Source organism: Ranitomeya imitator, chromosome 7 (assembly GCF_032444005.1).
Source record: "Ranitomeya imitator isolate aRanImi1 chromosome 7, aRanImi1.pri, whole genome shotgun sequence".
Classification (NCBI taxonomy): Eukaryota; Metazoa; Chordata; class Amphibia; order Anura; family Dendrobatidae; genus Ranitomeya; species Ranitomeya imitator.
In genome coordinates, this window is record NC_091288.1 from 29967172 (window position 1) to 29988186 (window position 21015).

Here is a 21015-nt window from a genome sequence, read left to right on the forward strand (position 1 = left end):
CCCTAGTTAGACCGCACATGGAGTACTGTGTCCAGTTTTGGGCACCGGTGCTCAGGAAGGATATAATGGAACTAGAGAGAGTACAAAGGAGGGCAACAAAATTAATAAAGGGGATGGGAGAACTACAATACCCAGATAGATTAGCAAAATTAGGATTATTTAGTCTAGAAAAAAGACGACTGAGGGGCGATCTAATAACCATGTATAAGTATATAAGGGGACAATACAAATATCTCGCTGAGGATCTGTTTATACCAAGGAAGGTGACGGGCACAAGGGGGCATTCTTTGCGTCTGGAGGAGAGAAGGTTTTTCCACCAACATAGAAGAGGATTCTTTACTGTTAGGGCAGTGAGAATCTGGAATTGCTTGCCTGAGGAGGTGGTGATGGCGAACTCAGTCGAGGGGTTCAAGAGAGGCCTGGATGTCTTCCTGGAGCAGAACAATATTGTATCATACAATTATTAGGTTCTGTAGAAGGACGTAGATCTGGGTATTTATTATGATGGAATATAGGCTGAACTGGATGGACAAATGTCTTTTTTCGGCCTTACTAACTATGTTACTATGTATGTCCTGGGTGGGATTAGAACCCAGGACCCCAGCGCTGCAAGGCTGCAGTGCTAACCACTGCGCCACCGCGCTGCCCGGTGAATCCATTTGTAACAACTCAAATTAGTTAATAAATTTCCCCAAAATTTGGAATCCTAAATTTTCTGCTGCCATCTTCCTGAATTGTTTTGACAGCCAGTCCTAGACTCTTATGTAACTTCTCTGTCGTTAATCTCTGGTTTTCCACCCGGGTGCCTTACTTTGTTCTTGAGCTGAGGCCAATGCGCTGACTTTTCTCCAACACTGAGTCCTCGGTCCAGTAGGTGGCATGAGAAGACAGGTACGTATAATGAGGGTTTTTTAAAATTTATTTTACCTCTTCCCTCCATTTATTATGCTTTGAGGTTTGGACAGATCTCGGAGATTAATAGACAACATTTAACTATAATTGTGTTACATTCTATTCTGATTGAATTTAGTTTGGCTTTAATTGAAATTGCCATCTCATTTTGTATTTTTCACAGTAAGGCCTCGTTCACATGGTCAGTATTTGGTCAGTATTTTACATCAGTATTTGTAAGCCAAAACCAGCAGTGGGTGATAAATACAGAAGTGGTGCATATGTTTCTATTATACTTTTCCTCGAATTGTTCCACTCCTGGTTTTGGCTTACAAATACTGATGTAAATTACTGACCAAATACTGAGAGTGTGACCGTAGCCTAAAAAAAGTGGGCTCACAGATTAAATCTGCTGTGCACTTTTCGCTCCAATTCTTAAAAATCACTGGAAAAAAACGCGTCAATTTTTGTTCAATTTTGGGGAAAACTGCAGTAAAAACGTACCAACGACACAGCTGGTGAAATTATCCTATAACTGGTTCCACACACCAGGCTTTCATGGTCCGTGTACAGATAGCAACGTATGGATCCACCGATGGACCCTTGACCCGATACTCCACAAACCCAATGGAATCCAAAAGGCTGTTGAGCTCAGTAGACCCACGTTGGGTCCGGACATCGCACCCTGTCCACTGACTGTGAAAATCAGATGTGTTAAACCGGCCCGAGGATTATGCTACTGTAGGAAACCGATTTCTAATCAGTGGTGCCCGCTCTTCTGGGATGTCCGGGAAACCTCCTGCACCCCCAGAAGAGTCGGCTATTATCTGGCATAGTGGTCTGTGATTGTAATGAGCACACAGTCCATTTACTCCAATTCTCCCATGACTGGTTTTAATTCTAGATATACCAATCTGATGTAATATGACCATTGGTATGTCGGACACTTGCAGTTTTCCTCACGTTCTAGAATATTTTTGATTGTAGAGATAATAATGTATTGTTGTCTGTTTCCTATAACAAGAACTTTTGACCTGTCAGAAAAATCATTCCTCTGTATTTTTGCATTAAATTCTCTTAATTCCTTGGTTTTTCTGGGGTTGATTAATTGTAAGGAATATGTAAATGACTCCCGAGTCCCTACTGTATATTCTTCTAGACTTCTTCAGTTTCCTACTTGCTAATAGTGCTCCAGATTGTTCCAATTTGTTTTTTCAGCTAGTTGGATCGCTTTACTGCTATTCTTAGACCCACATTTGATCTACGGTGTATATACACCAAATCGAAAGATATCCGATAGGTAGGGATATTTGATAGATTAGATATTTGAATAGAGAGAGATTAGATGATACATAATAAGTAAATAGATGAGATGGGATACATAAATTGTTAGATATTAAGCTAGGGACACATTCATATTGTGATCTTTGATGAGCACTTGCATTCCGGTATCATCCAAATCCCCTAAATAGATTACAGATGTAACCCCTGAAGAAGCCATTCAGTATAATGGGGCGGGTCTGAGCTTCTATGGATTCCTTTAGACCTCTATTGCATTGATGTCCTTTTTAGGTGGATTCAAAAGGACACTCTACCACAATGTTGTGGTCTCCTAAAAAGAAAATGTCAGACCTTACCAGATCAGGAAGCAAACACAGATGAAAATGACTTCCTGTCCCATTATACTGAATGGCTTCTTCAGGGGCTCCGTCTGAGTTCCGTTTTTTTTTATGACAGAAGAATTATTTATGTATATTTTAGGTCATATATTTTTAATTCCTCGCCTTCCTTTTGTATTTTCCTGCTAGATATTTTCAGTTTTCCTCACCTAAATAGCACTGTAGATTGTTTCAACTTGTATTTTTTTTAGGAAGGTGAAATACTTTAAGCCTATTCTTAGCCACAAAGTTGATAGACTTTAAGTAGGGAGATTCTAGAGTGGTTTGGTGATCGACGGGTAGAATTGGATAGTATAGTAGGTAGATATTCGATTTCAGTAGATCACAGATAGAAGACATTGGTTAGACCCATAACAGATTTGATATGTACGATACAGTTATTGCATAAGACAAATATCCAAGTGCAACCATATGAGATAATAGAATAGGTAGAGTTTTCGTTCTGTAGGCCTTCAGTGGTAATATTACCCCGGGATGGAGCACTTTAGGCTACGTTCAGACTAGCGTTGTGCTAGTGTGCGTCGGGTTAGCGTCGGGCAACGCAGCGGCGACGCACGCGTCATGCGCCCCTATGTTTAACATGGGGGACGCATGCGTTTTTGTTTGTTGCGTTTGGCGACGCATGCGTCTTTTTTGCCGCAAGCGTCGGACCAAGAAAACGCAACAAGTTGCATTTTTCTTGCGTCCGATTTTCGGCATAAAACGACGCACGCGTCGCAAAACGCAGCGTTTTTGCGTGCGTTTTGCCGCGTTTTTGCGTGCGTCGTGCGTTGCGTCGCCGACGCAGCGGCGCACAACGCTAGTCTGAACGTAGCCTAACCCTTCGAGCATTAGGGCAGAGCATAGTTTCTGATGACCAGGGAGAACTACTTTAGGTAGAAGAACATTCCTTAGAGTTTAACCCCTTCCCGATATATAATGTCCTATGTGGGGTGCGAGTGTTAGGAGCCACCGCACTTGGCTTCAATCTCTGCTGTTTAACACGATTTATGACACTATCGATCTCTAAGGGTATGTGCACACGTCAGGAATTTCTTGCAGAAATTTCCTGACAAAAACCGGACATTTCTGCTAGAAATCCGCATGCGGTTTTTTTTTTGCGTTTTTGATGCGTTTTTTGTCCGTTTTTTTTTTTTTTTGCGTTTTTTCCAAATGCATAGAATAGCTGGAAAAACGCGAAAAATCCGCAAAATTAATGAACATGCTGCTTACCTCAATGCATTTTTTTTTTTTGCGGGAAAAAAGGCATCATGAGCTCAAAAATTGCAGAATGCATTCTAAATGATAGGATGCATATGTCTGCGGTTTGTAATGCGTTTTTATCGTGAAAAAACACGAAAAAAACGGAAAAAAAAACCTGAACGTGTGCACATACCCTAAAAGTAGAATTGAAGTGGTTGTGATAGACCCGCGTGCCCGATAGAAATTGCATTGTGCCGACTGCTTCCGTGGCAGCCAGACATCTACTGTTTGCCCCAGTTGTTGCCATGTATTTCCATGAAGCTCAACCCCCAGCTGATCTTCATAGGAGCTCGTCGTTTTGTTCATGGTACAAGAAATTAAATGATCACATTAGGGACTAAAAAAGTGTAAGTTAATAAAAAAAAGTTGTTGTTTTTTTTCATATAAAACAAATCTATAAAATCTTTTCCCAATTTAATGATAAGGAAATACAATAAAAATGAATAACGTATTTGGTAGCACTGCACCAGTAATAGTGTGATCTATGAAATGATAAAATCAATTAATCAGTATGGTAAATTCCATAAATTTAATTTAAAAAAGCCTGAGTTGGCATCTTTATCAATCTGCATTACTCCTCTCACCCCCCCCCCCCCCCCCAAAAAAAAAAAATTGTAATAAAAAATGAGGTACCCTATGTACCCCACAATGGTACCAATAAAAACTACTGCCCATCATGGGAAGAAAAACAAAAACAAGCCCTCATACCGACCCATTGACAGAAAACTTAGTAAAAAAAAAAAAGTTTTAACCGCTAATATACTAATTTGGAATTGTAGTATTCGTACTGACCTGGAGAATCATTCACCAGATCATTTCTACTGCACAATGAACGTCATAAAAAAAAAATAATGGCAGTAATGCATTTTTTTTCCACCAATTGACCCAGCTTGGATTTTTTTTTACCTATTTTCATTATATTGTAAAGTGAATGAAAATTCATCCTGGAAAAAAAACAAGTCTTCGTATTGGTATGTTTGAGAAGATTTAAAAAAAAAAATAGTTATGACTCTTGGAAAAAGGGAAGGAAAAAATAAAAGCAAGAAAATAACCTTAAAAGACCTTCAAAAAAAAAAAAAAAAGTTGCTTTTGATCATTTTTTAACTCAAACTTTTATGTAGAGGTGACGTTCCTGGACCTCGGTGCAAAATCTTTTAACAGGCCCCCGAATACCATAAACGTGCCTCCTTATGTGACGGAGGGGCCAGACTGTGACTGATACAGTGGTTAATGAGGGGCCTATGACCTTTATTCCTAGGGTCCAAGCCCACACCCAGCTCTCCCCTGGACAACATTGATTAAGATGCCTTTTATTCTCCAAGCCATATATTGATACATGAACCTCATTGTTGGCAAATGTGACTTTCCCTCCTATCTCTTCCTCTTCGTCAGACTGTGTCTGCACGCTTTTACGTTTGAGAAAACAAACTGTAACCCTGAGAAAAAATAAAATGGAAAGTATCTACACGTAACACACGCTTTTGCAGTCAGACATGGAACTAAAAAAAGGTGTTTGATTTAATCTCCTGTGGAAATGTCAGTGGGGGAGGGAGGTTCATGCGTCCGAATTAACGAACGTTCTAAGGGTCGTTTTGTCTGATTTATGACGCTCCTGGTTGGGTATCTGCTGCGGCGTGGAGCCTGGCATTGGACGCATGCTATTTTTCCTCCCCGCTCGGCAGTCGAATGCCCGCCATAGTCGCATGCTGTTTTTCACTTATGCAATTAGCTGTGTTTATAGATTGCCTGTTATTGAATGAGCAACCACGCTAGCCATATCAACTCCGCGCAGACCTGCCTTTCCCCTGCCAGACACCGTGCCAAGGTTATCGACTTACACAGGCTTGGATAGGTTCCAGCTGTTTAATTATAATGTCTCGTAAGCAGCTATTTCCACTTCCATTAGTTTATAAATGTAATACGCTATTTCATTTCCGTGATTAGCACTTCATTTAGGCGGCTTTAACTGGATGCTGGAAGGTGGCCCCTGCCTCTATATCTGACTCTTCTCACTGGGGACAAATTTAAAAAAAATTGATTTTAATTTTGGAAATTGATAAGAATCAGGGTGGACCTTTTTGGATCATATTGCAGATACTTGTGTTATTGATTATCCCTCTAAAAACTGACCCATGTGTTTGTTTATTTTTTTAAATCTACTGCACTTTAATTTGTTATGGATTTTTTGTAAATTTTCAAAGTGCGTATTTTCCAACAAATGACAAAATTTGAGGTTGATTTCATTTGGCTTCAGATTACGCTCCAGTCTCTAGCAAAATAATAATAATTTTATTTATATACCGCCAAAATATTCCGCAGCGCTTTACAAATTATAAAATCCACAGTTTCAGAAATAATAAAAGCAGTCAAAACTTTAATAAACAAAAGAAGTTGGCTCACGGTTAAAACAAACAAACTAAAAAAATTAACAAAGAAACTAAACACATTTACCTTGGTGATCAACTTCCAATGTTTTCCTGGATCCTGCAATGACTGGTCGTTACTAGTGATGAGCGAGTATACTCGTTGCTTGTAGCCAGCTTGATTACATGTGGGGATTCCCTAGCAACCGGGCAACCCCCACATGTATACTCAGGCTGGCTAGTAGCTGTAAATCATTCAGCTGTGGCGATGATAACTAAATCTCCGAGCAGTCACAAATACTCGGAGACCACCCGAGCGTGCTCGGGAAAGCCCGAGCAGAGAGTATACTCGCTCATCACTAGTCGTTACGTGTGAGAAAAATCAACTCATCGTCGCCAGATGCTGGTTGTCTAGAGACCAGCGGTTGACCAGGAATACATTGCCATGGAGAGCTCAAAGGATCAGGAGCACATGATCAACATTATTCTCACAATTTGCAAATTTGCTTATGATGCTCATGGCTAGAGATTTTCTGTAGCAAATCCATAAGCTACGAGCTACCGGTTTATGGATTTGCTACCGAAAATTCCTAGCCATGGGGATTATAAGTAGAGTTGAGCTAATTTTTCAAAATTTGATTCCGGTTATGATCAGTGGCGAATATTTGTTTTCGCAATATTCGCCGAACACACCAGAACGTCATTGGAGTCAATGAGAGTAGAAATGGCCGAATATGTTCGGAACCGATCATCAAACATAAATTCGGCACAAATAGGATACCAATATGGCACAAATATGGCAAATTCAGATTCAGCTACTGATTCCAAGCATATTCGCTCAACTCTAAACATAAGCAAATTTACCAAATGCTTGGAAGGTCAGGATGATAGTAATGCATTTTTTAGTTCTTCACCTGCCAACCAACCTGTTCCGAAGATGACATGTCATGATGATAGTAGCCATTCACACCTGCTAGTGAGGATGTTATCCTCTGTTACTAAAAAATATCGAATTTATTTTTCCTTGTTTGTTTATTTATTTTACACTCAATTATTTATTATACTGTACATTAAGGAAAAATCTATTTGTGTATCATCTTCGCTGACTCTTCTATCCTTGGCAACGTAGGGAACCCTATGGCCCAGTTGATCCATGTGGTCAAGCGTAAGGGTCAGAGTTATACCTTGTCAATGATAATTGGTAGAGGCAGCTACACCAGGAAATCTTCCCGTGAACTTCTGATTTGCCTCAAGTTACCTTCATAATATAGGAGATTTTACCAAATGACGGGAGACATGTTTCCTGCCTTTTTCCAATGGTACAAAAATATCACATGCTGCCCGAGGCCAAAAATATTTTATATGTAACATGAACGTCTTTATTCATCTAATTGTCCGGTTGATGATAAGATTTTAAGATAGATTTCACGTAGATCACTTAAGAGTAGCTATAAGATTGGACGTGAGGGAGAGCATCCAATCTGGCATCAAATGGCTCTACATGGGTTAGGAATAAAGTTGTTTGTTGTTGTTGTTATTAATAATAATAATATTACCAAACTATACAAATTGTGATACTTCAGAATGCCAAGACTTTCAAGTCAGCCGTTTACCCTGTGTGCCAGCATTATAAGGCTATGTTCACAAGTTGTGTTTTTGCTGATTTCTGCAGGCAAAGCTTGCTCTCTTGGCAGCAAAGAAGCTGCTTACAAAAATATTTTTTTTTTCTTTTTTGCTGCGTTTTTATTCTCTCTTTTGCAAGCTGATAAAGTTTAGAGCACCCCAAAAAAACATGATGCAACTTCCTTAGTTTTTTGCACCAAAAACGTAGCAAAACCTGATAACTTCGTTTTTTGCTTCGTTTTTGCATTTACCCATTGCATTCTATCTGGGGAAAAAACTGAAAGAAGTGACAAGCAGCAGTTTTAAAAAACGCAGCAGTTTTCCAATTCAGTCAGGAAAAAACCAATGTGTGTGCATGAGGGTTCTGAAGTCTCATAGCTTTTGCTTGTACTGTAAAACGCAGCTTAAAATGTGCATAAAAAAACACAGCAACAAAAGAAAAAAGCAGCAAAAGCAGTTGTTGTAGAGATGTGTCTGCAGCTAGAACTCTGTGCGGCATTGACCTAGTCTCTAATCTGAGCTGCTGTTAACCTGCTAATTCTGAGGCTGGTGACTCAGATAAACTTATCCTCAGAAGCAGAGGTGACTCTTGGTCTTCCTTTCCTCGGGCGGTCCTCAAGTGAGCCAGTTTCTTTGTAGCACTTGATAGTTTTTGCCACTGCACTTGTGGACACTTTCAAAGTTTTCCCAATTTTTCGTACTAACTGACCTTCATTTCTTAAAGTAATGATGGCCACTCGTTTTTTTTACTTAGCTGCTTTTTTCTTGCCATAATACAAATTCTAACAGTCTATTCAGTAGGACTATCAGCTGTGTATCCACCAGACTTCTGCACAACACAACTGATGGTCCCAAGCCCATTCATAAGGCAAGAAATCCCACTTATTAAACCTGACAGGGCACACCTGTGAAGTGAAAACCATTCCCGGTGACTACCTCTTGAAGCTCATCAAGAGAATGCCAAGAGCGTGCAAAGCAGTCATCAAAGCAAAAGATTTCTACTTTGAAGAACTTAGAATATAAGATATATTTTCAGTTGTTTCACACTTTTTTGTTAAGTATATAATTCCACATGTGTTAGCTCATAGTTTTGATGCCTTCAGTGTGAATGTACAATTTTCATAGCCATGAAAATACAGAAAAATCTTTAAATGAGAAGGTGTGTCCAAACTTTTGGTCTGTACTGTGTGTGTGTATGTGTATATATATATATATATATATATATATATATATATATATATATATATATATATATATATATATATATATATATATATACATTCTCTTGATGAGCTTCAAGAGGTAGTCACCGGGAATGGTCTTCCAACAATCTTGAAGGAGTTCCCATAGATGCTTAGCACTTGTTGGCCCTTTTGCCTTCACTCTGGGGTCCAGCTCACCACAAACCATCTCGATTGGGTTCAGGTCTGGTGACTGTGGAGGCCAGGTCATCTGGTGTAGCACCCCATCACTCTCCTTCTTGGTCAAATAGCCCTTACACAGCCTGGAGGTGTTTGGGGCCATAGTCCTGCTGAAAAATAAATGATGGTCCAACGAAACGCAAACCGGATGGAATAGCATGCCGCTGCAAGATGCTGTGGTAGCCATGGTGGTTCTGTATGCCTTCAATTTTGAATAAATCCCCAACAGTGTCACCAGCAAAGCACCCCCACACCAAAACATCAGCCAGAAAGCATTGGTACTGAGATGTGGTCTGTGGTCCCCACCTGCAGAACCGCTCCTTTATTGAGGGTGTCTTGATAATTGCCAATAATTTCCATCTGTTTTCTATTCCATTTGCACAACAGCATGTGAAATTGATTGTCAATCAGTGTTACTTCCTAAGTGGACAGTTTGATTTCACAGAAGTTTGATTTACTTGGAGTTATACTCTGTTGTTTGTGTTCCCTTTATTTCTTGAGCAGTGTGTATGTATGTACACACACACACACACACACACACACACACACACACACACACACACACACACACACACACACACACATATATATATTAAAAAACATTTTTTGTAGTTTTGGAACATTTATTGCATCACTTTATAATACTTTTATGAACTTGCCAGGAAAAATCCATTTAAATGTTGATGGCTATGTGGGCTTTGTCAGGGGAGGACATTCTAGTTCTTTGTACATATTTTAATCAGGTTGAAACAAAAATACAACTTAAAGTAGTTTACGGTACTTTTTTTCCCAACATTTTTGCACATTTTTGTTTTTTAAAGGATGACATTAGTTAAACCTCTTACTTTATAGTTGCATGGCAGGATGCATTGACCTAAACTGAAACCTTTCTTTTCTTTATTTGCTGCAGTTTACTTATCTGGTCGCATTAGATCAGTGATCGGAGGTTTAGTGTAACCTGTGTTTTTGCTCACAGTTCGCAGGGGTGACGTTCTCGCTGCCTGGAGCGGCATACGTCCTCTGGTCACAAATCCCAACTCTACAGACACCCAGTCCATATCTCGTAACCACGTCGTTGATGTTAGTGAGAGCGGTCTCGTCACCATAGCAGGTAACACCGTCTTCTTACATCTTAGTATCATGTGACTAAACTGAAGGACTTCTATTTTATTTGTTTTTTTTCTCTGTTTTTTTATTCATGAGTAGTGTTGAGCATTCCGATACCGCAAGTATCGGGTATCGGCCGATACTTGCGGTATCGGAATTCCGATACCGAGTTCCGATACTTTTGTGGTATCGAGTATCGGTATCGGATCCATATTAAGGTGTAAAATAAAGAATTAAAATAAAAAATATTGATATACTTACCTCTCCGGAGGCCCCTGGACATCACCGCTGGTAACCGGCAGCCTTCTTTGTTTAAAATGAGCGCGTTTAGGGACTTCCATGACGTCACGGCTTCTGATTGGTCGCGTGCCGCTCATGTGACCGCCACGCGACCAATCAGAAGCCGCGACGTCATTCTCAGGCCCTAAACTCCTCATTCTAGGAATTTAGGACCTGAGAATGACGTCGCGGCTTCTGATTGGTCGCGTGCCGCTCATGTGACCGCCACGCGACCAATCAGAAGCCGCGACGTCATTCTCAGGTCCTAAACGCGCTCATTTTAAGCAAAGAAGGCTGCCGGTTACCAGCGGTGATGTCCAGGGGCCTCCGGAGAGGTAAGTATATCAATATTTTTTATTTTAATTCTTTATTTTACACATTAATATGGATCCCAGGGCCTGAAGGAGAGTTTCCTTTCCTTCAGACCCTGGGAACCATCAGGATACCTTCCGATACTTGGTGTCCCATTGACTTGTATTGGTATCGGATATCGGTATCGGCGATATCCGATACTTTTCGGGTATCGGCCGATACTATCCGATGCCGATACTTTCAAGTATCGGACGGTATCGCTCAACACTATTCATGAGCGTTTCATTACGAGTCCATTGTAAATGTACAGAAACCTTTCCGATCATTGCAAACTAATGTCTGTTAATACAGTATATAGTAGAGTGTGAGGATGGGGGAAGGAGGGAGATGCGGCTGCAGTTTCTAATTTTGCTTTGAAACAATATGCAAAGGGGAGATAGAGATATCTTTTTGCTTAAGATCATATAAACTAAACCAGCATGTACATTACTTCCGTATATTTACAGAAGACAGCATAGTAAAAAAAATAAAAAAAGACACAACATTTTCTGGTTAATTTTTAATGTTATTGTGACTTTATTTTTTTATCCACCTGATTTTATTTAAGTGATTATTCAGAAGATGTTTTTTATTAACGTTATTATTATTCATAATAATATAATAATAATCTCAATATTAATATTTGGGCTTTTTTACATTTGTTTTAATTTGGGTCTATAGATAGTGGTCAGACTCGAGACTTTTTTTGCCATCAATTGAATACAGCTGTATAATCACAATATTGTGTTAAGGATTTTTGGAAAATAATTTGAGTACCCTCCCATGCTAGTCTTTATAAGCCAATAATATACAACCAGTGCCTATTAGGAATCTAAGGATGTTCTGTCAGTAAGTCACTATGGAGGACTTAAGCGGATCCATCAGTAGATTTCACAATAAAAAAAATTGCATTACACATTATTAGCTAGATCTCGTAGGCCTGATGAAACTGGAGCACTCATTGTGAAAATCCATGTCAGAAAGACTGTCAGATCCCATTTCTCAGTTTTCCCTCAATATGTGCCCATTTAACCTGATTGAGAGATCCTCAGTGTCCCTCCTCCCTGCTGCTGCTGAGATCTCACACTGCTCAGTACAAGCTGTGTCTGTTAGTCAGGCTGGGTGAGTAGAGATTCAATAAATTTTGATTACTTAAATGCTAATTAAATATCAGATTTTTACAGCCAATCTGACTTTAGTTTTCTAAATAAGTACACCAGTCCCATCAGACCTATGAGATCTAGTAATAATTAATGCAGTTTGTATTGTAAAATCTGGTGGCAGATCTACTTTAATCGCAATATGGTACATCCTATTAGGTGGAAAGTGGACGACATATCGCTCCATGGCCGAGGACACCCTGAATGCAGCGATTAAAGCACATAACCTGAAAGCTGGGCCCTGCAAAACTGTTGGCCTCGTTCTTGAGGGTGGGAAAGATTGGGCTCCTACGCTTTATATTCGTCTTGTCCAGGACTATGGATTAGAGAGCGAGGTAAATTGTTTTTACCTGATTATTATTTGCTTTTTAGATGTCTGTTTTCAGAATATTATGGCACAACGAGGCCTTTCCGCATAAAGACCTTACTAAGTCCAGCGATGGCACTGTTAGAGGGTAACTCCATCTTGAAAAATATGCCCATCTTGGCAAACATTTCTCCCATGCATTAAAAAATAATAATTTGTATGTGTTTCTTTAGTTGCAAACTAGAAACTAACACCGTGTGGTTCGAGCCTTTGACCACACTCCCTTCCAGCTGGACTCTACTTCTTAAAGGGGTTGTCCAGCCACGAAAGGTAAAATAATAACATAAATATTCATCTTGCCTATTGCTCGTCCCTTCTGCACCCACTGTACCTGGCGATCTCCATACTTCCTAATTAGTTTGGACAGAATGTGACCCCTGCAGGCAATCACTGATCACAGTGGTGACCAACATGGGGTCCATGAGGGTTAAAAAAAAACTAAACAAACATCCATCTTAAAAACCTAAAGAAAATAAGAACAGTAGAGCAATGACGGTTATACTTTTATCGTTCTTGGGGGAAAAAACAATCCTTTTGGGCAGAAAACTACAGATCATACGGGCCTTGCTAGCTTACCAATAATGGTGCATCACGCGCTGTAGTCCTTCAATAGTGATTTCATGTTCTATAGAATTGTGCCAAATGCCAGTTTTCACACCCCTAGTATGCAACACGCATGTGCAAACTAGGTCTCATTAATTTTTAGGAGTGCCTGTCCACTTTGGACACAACCCTAGTCACTATGTGGCGGCAGGATTATACTGTAGCAGCCTGCGATAGTGGGCGGTCATGTGACCACAAGTATGTGATTTACATACATGTGGTCATCGTCCAACTAGACGTGCACTGCTTAACTCAAGTCACTTCTATTGAGCGAGGCCATGCACGTCTAGTCTGAATGCTTCCGGACACATGACTGTCCGCTCTCGCCAATGGCACCATAGTATCCTGATGTTGTGCAGTGCGCATGCTTTGAGGATCCAAAGATCTGCAGTCACTTTGTCATCACAAGCCTGTGTAAACTGACCGTGGGCAGTAGCCATGACCGAGCGGCTGCGTCACATGGCCCCGGCACTTTATAGGAAAACTGTGTTTCCATCCCAATGTGCTGCCCAATGTGGGGTACATCACACTCACATGACGGCCACAGGCCCCCACTGTTTCCAGGCCTCCATCTTCCGGAACCACCAGACATAACTCGGGGGACCCACAGTTCATATTAAACAACAACAGTTTCCTGGACAGTTCAAGTTTATCAGATTGTAACACTCGGCATCGGGAACAACACTACTTGTTGCTTGTTTCCTTAACTCAGTCCATTTCCAACAATGCTATCCGTTCGGCAGAGCATTAATTACTCCTCCTCGTACCTATACCGAGCTCTCAGCTCTAGACGTTGCAGGAATGTCTGCAAGGGATTCTAGTAAGGCCTCCCATGAACTTGCTCTTTGCTGCTGCCATCAGCCCACTGCGCTTGGACTTGTCTTAGTTACTGCACTTCCCTATCTGTCCAACTATCAGGACGTAGTCGGCTTTATACAAGCATTAACCCCATCCCATTGTGGGCTATTCCCAAACATTAACTACGTTATCCTATATCCCCAGCTAACTACAGTTACTATCCTATACTAGTATGTACTAAGGCTGTTGACCTAAATCCTAATCTATATCTTACTCCATGCTGTACACTACCATATCACCATCTATTCACAATATACACTTATTTATTAACTCTACATTACTCGTACACTATACATTACCAAGATATACGCATAACACTATACACATGACGCGATTGGTGACTTCAGTGGTAGGATCGCGCTAGTACAGTGTACCACTCTTATACCTGGAAAATTCCTTTAATTTTTTTCCACGATGGATGATTTAATGCAGGAAAATTGGGAATTTGAACACCTACTTCTTTCATTGTTCCTCTCTCCCTTCTGACAACACATGAACACTCAGCTGAACCAAGCACTTGTGTATGGGGAGTGCGGAAACTTGGCTATCTGCCAAACAAATGCTCACCTACAGCTTTCTCGTGTACATGGTCATCTCAAGACTTTCTACTTGGAACACTTTTTATGTCCTACATGGAAAAGGAACAATTACATTGCTTGCTTTGAAGTCATTGAACATTTTTTTTTACAATACATGGGTCCACCAAAGCCAGAGCCTCTCTCCATTCTAGACATTGGAATAGGCAAGGTGCTACCATTGTTAACGCAATTTGCCGTAACGGGAAACATGACAATGGGTCAAAAGTAACCATCCTCCACGTGAGATCATTGGCCTTCACCAACAACAACCACGTGACCTCATTCTTCACGTATTGCTAAGGCAGCAGAACAATTCATCTGCATCTAATTTTGTGCCAGTGTTAATTTTCAGAAGGTATGAAATGTTTTAATTGTTTGACAAATGCCGTCTCCGCTGCCGAGCGCGCTTACAGAAATTAGCATTCCGCTGTTTTTTTTTCCTTTCTTTCTTTCTTTGTCATTTCCATGACAGTCCCATCTCCGTGACATCTAATTCCAACAATACATTCGTTAAATGTGATCACAGTTGCAAAAAGTAGTTGACGCGTCATTAGTCACAGTTACATTGATACATGCATATAGTAGTGTAAGTGCTGGCCTAAGCGTTCACAACACAAGTCGTTTCCTCCCACACAATCAAGATTTAATACCCTCTTCAGTCTGTTTGATAAAAGCTTTGGGAATCTGACATAAGTAGCGTACGTTTTTTTTTTTTTCCTGCTGTGATCTGACGAGCAGAAGGAAGGGAGGATGAGGAGCGAGATGCTCAGTGAATTGTTGATTCTCTCCTGCAGGTTGCCCAGCACCTGGCTGCCACCTACGGTGACAAGGCCTTCGAGGTGGCCAAATTGGCTAAGGTTACTGGAAAGAGATGGCCAATTGTGGGGAAGAGATTGGTTTCTGAATTTCCGTATATCGAAGCAGAGGTTTGTAATCGTGAAATGTTTAAAATGAAAAATCCTAGAAAAAGAAAAGAAAGAAAAAAATAAATTTAGAAGTAGAAAAAAGTTAATTTTGAATGCATAATCTCTTAAATCAGAAAATGACCTAATGATTAAATTCAGATTTGTGTCAAATTTTTTTTTTTTTTTTTTTACGTTTTTGTCAAAAAATTTTTTCCCTTATCACAATCTTTATTAAAATTAAAAAGAGTTTAAAAGGAACCTATATCTCAACTTGTATGCCTAAAACTAATGTCATGCATGTATAGGCACTTTCCTGCTGATTAATTCCATCAGTGGTCATTGTGAAAATTGCAAGATTATAATTTTTTTTTCTTTTTAATAAAAATTGTGATATGAAAAAAGTAAATTAAAAAATAAATGTAGCAAAAAAATCTGATTTATAAAGAAATAATTTCTGATGACATATTTCCTTTAAGGGCTCGTGCATGTGGCCGTATTTTCGGTCCGATTGCGATCCGACAAGACACCGGATCGTACTCTGACTAATGTTACTCGATTAGGCCGTGCACATGTCTGATTGTCATTGCTTCATGCTCAAGTTTGATCCGATATGTGGATGGCACTCGGCCATGCAAGTCAATGAGTCCGTGGAAAACATCAGACTACACTTCAATGACATCTGAGTGAAGTCCGATTTTCACGGAATGACATAACGGAGAGCATGGAGATATTTTTCTTCTCCATCTTTACCTTATCCAGGAGAATCGGATCACTCTCTGATGATAGTGTCATTGGCATAATTGGCCCGATTCTCTCGGTTTAGCGAATACACGCTTTTGTGACCCTAGCCTAATAACGCATATGGTTTCTTTTTTGTATTTGTAAAGTTATAAATTTAAACATTCGTTCACACCATGGCAGGTTACATCTATCCATTGGATATGAGATAAGGCTAGGATCACATTGCGTTAGGGCAATCCGTTAGCGCAATCCGCTAGTGCTATGCGCTTAACGCAATGTTTCTTTTTGGTCCGCGTTCGCCATCCCCGCTAGCGCAGATCCCCGATCTGCGCTACTGAGGAACGGACCTTGGATGCGCCTCGGACGCTGCAAGCAGCGTCCGAGGTCCGTCACAAAAGAACGGCACATCGCTAGCGCGTGCCGAAAATGGCACGCGCTAGCGATGCGCTACAGGCAGAAATAACATTGCTGTCAATGGGTGCGCTAACGGACCCGTTGCACGGCGTTAATTGCGACATTTTCACCATGCAACGCTGTCCATTAGCTGTCCATTAGCGTTAACCCATTAACGCAACGTGAACCTAGCCTAACTTGTTGATCGCCAGGACCCCCAGTCATCCCAAGTACGGGATCCTGTCTGAATGGAACTGTGGCGTGACGTACTGCTTCATTCATTGTCCATGGACGTGTTGGAGATAGCCGAGTACAGTGCTCTGGTTTTTCTGGCCGTCCCATAGATGATGAATGTAGTGATGGTGCACATCCCGCACTCCATTCACATGGATTCAGGTTAATCGCCACCAGTGTGATCCTTGGATATTAAGCCGCCATAACTTTCGGACTGCTGATTCTCCACATTGGTAATATCAGGAGAGGCTGTAGTCTGAGACTGCGGACTCCTATAATTAGACCATAACACCCATCCACCAGGAGCACAAAAAAAGGACTTTGTCTATCAAAAATGTACACAAACCTTTCCCCTTTTTCAAGTCCAATTTGACAATCCAGCTAGAAACCCAACTGTTGGGATTGTGGTCAGAGTGTGTCAAACGCCATTTCTGAAGTGGGCTCAGGAAAGCGTTCCCACTAAAAGGAGATCAAGGAGTTAGAAAATTACTGAAAGACATGTCCATCTTTGAACCCAAATTTTTATATCCAATGCATATACCAAAATGAAGCAATTTTGAAAATAGCATTGATTGGAAATACGGTACTGTCGTCTGCAGACCTATGTGTCTCCATGGTAACAGACTACAAACAAACCATGGGTTGTCTGATTCTGCAGTCATTGGTTACTCCTTTCCATCAGGGTTGAAGGTCGTAACACATGGTAGCTGAATTCAATCCACAGGATTTGGTTGTTCTCTGTATACCCTGTGTATATTCTTCCCCAATACATTAATAAGCTCTCTAACATTGGAACCTCCAAAAACCTTCATTTTACCAGGCCCGGCAGCATTGGAGACAATTCCCTTTAAAGTGCTCCGGCCTGGTTTTTAGCTCCTGAAGCTGTTTATCTGAATTGCGCCTCATATTTTGGCGGGCATTAATTTTCCCTCACTGGAGACATGACAGTATGACCATTTCATGAGGGAGACATTTGTCTGGGTGACTATTTCCCACATATTCCTTCACTGGGATCCGTTAATTAGGTCATATAAAATTTATTTATCTACTTCACTTCATTAGTCGAATCCACGTTAATTCAGTCACAAAGTAATTGGGAAATGTCACACCAGAAAAATGTTTTCTCCCTGAAATGGGTCATGTTGGCACGTCTGCCACTGTCATGCATTTCATTAGAGGAGACTTTTTAAAATGAGTGACCTTACGAACATTTTAAAGATCTTTACTTGAGTCTATAGGAAATGTGGGGAAGGAAAGAGGGTTTATGGGAAGAAGCAAAAAAGACAGCGTAGTGCTGTCGTCCTTGGTAAAGATGGACACGGGGGCAAAATCTAAAAGGAAAACTGTTATTTACATGGCAGCCAATCACAGTGCAGCTTCTATTTTATAAAAGCTGTTCAAAAAGTGAAATCTGTGCTATGATTGGTTGCTGGGGTAACCAAGGTGATGCTTCAAGCTTTGCATAGTGGCTTAGGCATACGTCACAACTTCAATGGACAGGAAAAAGAGACACATATTGCCACACTCCTAACCCCACCAAGTCCTGTTTTTGCCCCCTGTGAAGCCCCATATTGATCCCACACAGTTCGATACCCACTTTTTGGCCCCAATGCAGTATGGAACCGCGACACAGTATGATGCTAAAAATGTGGGCCATACTCTCTTTGATGCATGCAAAGTACCGCCTTACACACAGTATGATGCCCCAATAAACATTGATGCTCTTACATCACACCAAACACTATGATGCCACCAGAGTGCCCCTCCCAGATAGATGCCTCAAACATGCCCCCCAAAAGCATAATGCCTCGATCACCCACCCAAACAGTATAATGCCCCCACAGTACAACCTGCACAATTGTGCCCCACACCCAATAATACCCCATCTCATCCACACAGTCACATGTTGGAAAGAAACTCCACGCACTCATTGATGCATGCACAGTACCCCTTATACACAGTATGATTCCCCTATAGTTCCCCCACAAACATTGATGCCTTTACAGTACCTCTCACATACCATGATGTCCCCACAGTGCCCCCACAGCATAATTCTTCTATTGCCACCTCACACACGATGTCCCCAAAGTCCCCCTACTCTATACCACCAGTGTTCCTCACCCCCATCATGAATTCTCCATCCACAGTACCCCATCTATATATATAATTGTCTAAGGGTTTTTCTGTCTGTCTGTCTTTCTGTCTGTCTTTCTGTCTGTCTTTCTGTCTGTCTTTCTGTCTGTCTTTCTGTCTGTCTTTCTGTCTGTCTTTCTGTCTGTCTGTCTTTCTGTCTGTCTGTCTTTCTGTCTGTCTGTCTGTCTTTCTGTCTGTCTGTCTTTCTGTCTGTCTTTGTCTGTCTGTCTGTCTGTCTTTCTGTCTGTCTGTCTTTCTGTCTGTCTGTCTTTCTGTCTGTCTGTCTGTCTTTCTGTCTGTCTGTCTGTCTTTCTGTCTGTCTGTCTTTCTGTCTGTCTGTCTTTGTCTGTCTGTCTGTCTGTCCAGGAAATCCCGCATCTCCGATTGGTCGAGGCCGCCAGGCCTCGACCAATCAGCAACGGGCACAGCGACGATGATGTCATAAAGGACATAGAAATCCCACGTTTCTGATTCAGCGACAGGCACAGTATCGACGTAGATGTCATAATGGTTGCCATGGCGACGATGATGTCATAAAGGTTGCCTCGACCAATCAGCGACAGGCACAGTCTGCCGCGAATTCTGGAATCATCATTGTCCATATACTACGGGGACATGCATATTCTAGAATACCCGATGCGTTAGAATCGGGCCACAATCTAGTATATCATAATGCCCCCACAGTGCTCCTCACAAACATCATGAATCCTCCACAGTACCCACCATGGCAAGATGCCCCCACAGTGCCTCCCACAGCATGATACCTTTAGTGCCACCTCATACAGTATGATGTCCTCACAGTGTCCCATACATAACGAAGCCCCATTTCCTCCACCCACAACATAATTCTCCCGCAGTGTCCCTCGCACAGCTTGTTGTCACCAAAGAGCCCTAGATACACAGTATGATGTCCTCCTCCACTTTGATGGCCCACAGTGACTCCTTGTCCATTTGTTTGGTGCCCATCCTCAGATGGCACTTGTGAATGGCGGAGTACAGAGTTGCCAGCTCTCTCCTCCCTCCACCATTGTATTCAACTGTATTTGCATCCCAAAGACACCGATACAGTGAAAGTGGAGAGATGCCATTGATCTCCCGCGACAGCATGACGGCTCCCCAAATTAAGAAGTGTCCGACTAGATCTGGTACAGCTGGAGTTCTGGCTTATTCAACCTGACCTCCAACTATCACACTGGCGTCTCCTGATGAAAACATAAGGGCCCAGTTCTTATGGGTCGAATCCACATCTCATTGTAGATTGAAAAGAAAAAAAAATCAATATATAAATATGTCGCTGCCGCGGGTCTAAGATCTCCCTGATTCCCCTGCTGATCTGTATTTTTCCGGGTTAAGATATTTAGTCACTGAAGCCTGGGATTTTGCTTTCGTTTTTGCCATAGGTAAAATATGCTTTGCGGGAATACGCCTGCACGGCTGTGGACGTCATCTCTCGACGCACGCGCCTTGCTTTCCTGAATGTCCAAGCTGCAGAAGAAGCTTTGCCACGCATTGTAGACATTATGGCCAAAGAACTGAATTGGAAAGAACAAAAGAAAAAGGTATGGTCCTTTGATATAATGGTAATTTTTAAAGAGTTTTGTTGTGGTGTGTCTACAACTCAGCCCATAACACATTCACAAGAGTTGCTGTTGGTAGAGAAACACTTTTTCTTAACTCACACACCCACTTTAATAATTTTTTGGACATAAAATTGGTGACCATTGTGGACCTAAATAAGACACAGTCTCCAGGTTGGTTGGTTGTGAAGAAGTTCTTTCCTCCCTCAATGTTACTAATGATCCCGCATCCGCAGACAGATCCTAGAATCTAGAGACCGCCACAAGGAGTCTAATGCTAATGTTGCTTCAGTGATACAAGGAACACTGCAGGGGCACAAGTGCTATTAAACCCCAAAGAATTAGTCCTTATGCTCGGAGCATTATTATCTGTCAAGCTGAATATCCAAATTAGGAATCAAATTAGTCAGTTTAACTAGGCTTGAAGATGAATTAAGTATGGAAAAAAATGGGAAAATATGTATATAATGTTCTGTAAAGGATAAAGTAAGATTATACTGGTTTAAAGGA

At 41.1% G+C, this 21015-nt stretch overlaps 1 protein-coding gene across 2 annotated transcripts in view; it reads left to right on the forward strand.

Annotated features, from left to right (window-relative positions):
• GPD2 (glycerol-3-phosphate dehydrogenase 2) overlaps positions 1-21015 on the forward strand; it is a 149768-nt gene that overhangs the window by 102408 nt on the left and 26345 nt on the right. For both annotated transcript variants that reach the window (XM_069732962.1, XM_069732963.1), the window contains exons 10-13: positions 10196-10330; positions 12276-12451; positions 15317-15448; positions 20329-20487. In XM_069732962.1, the coding sequence (XP_069589063.1) occupies positions 10196-10330; positions 12276-12451; positions 15317-15448; positions 20329-20487 (602 nt within the window). The remainder of the gene's footprint in view (positions 1-10195; positions 10331-12275; positions 12452-15316; positions 15449-20328; positions 20488-21015) is intronic.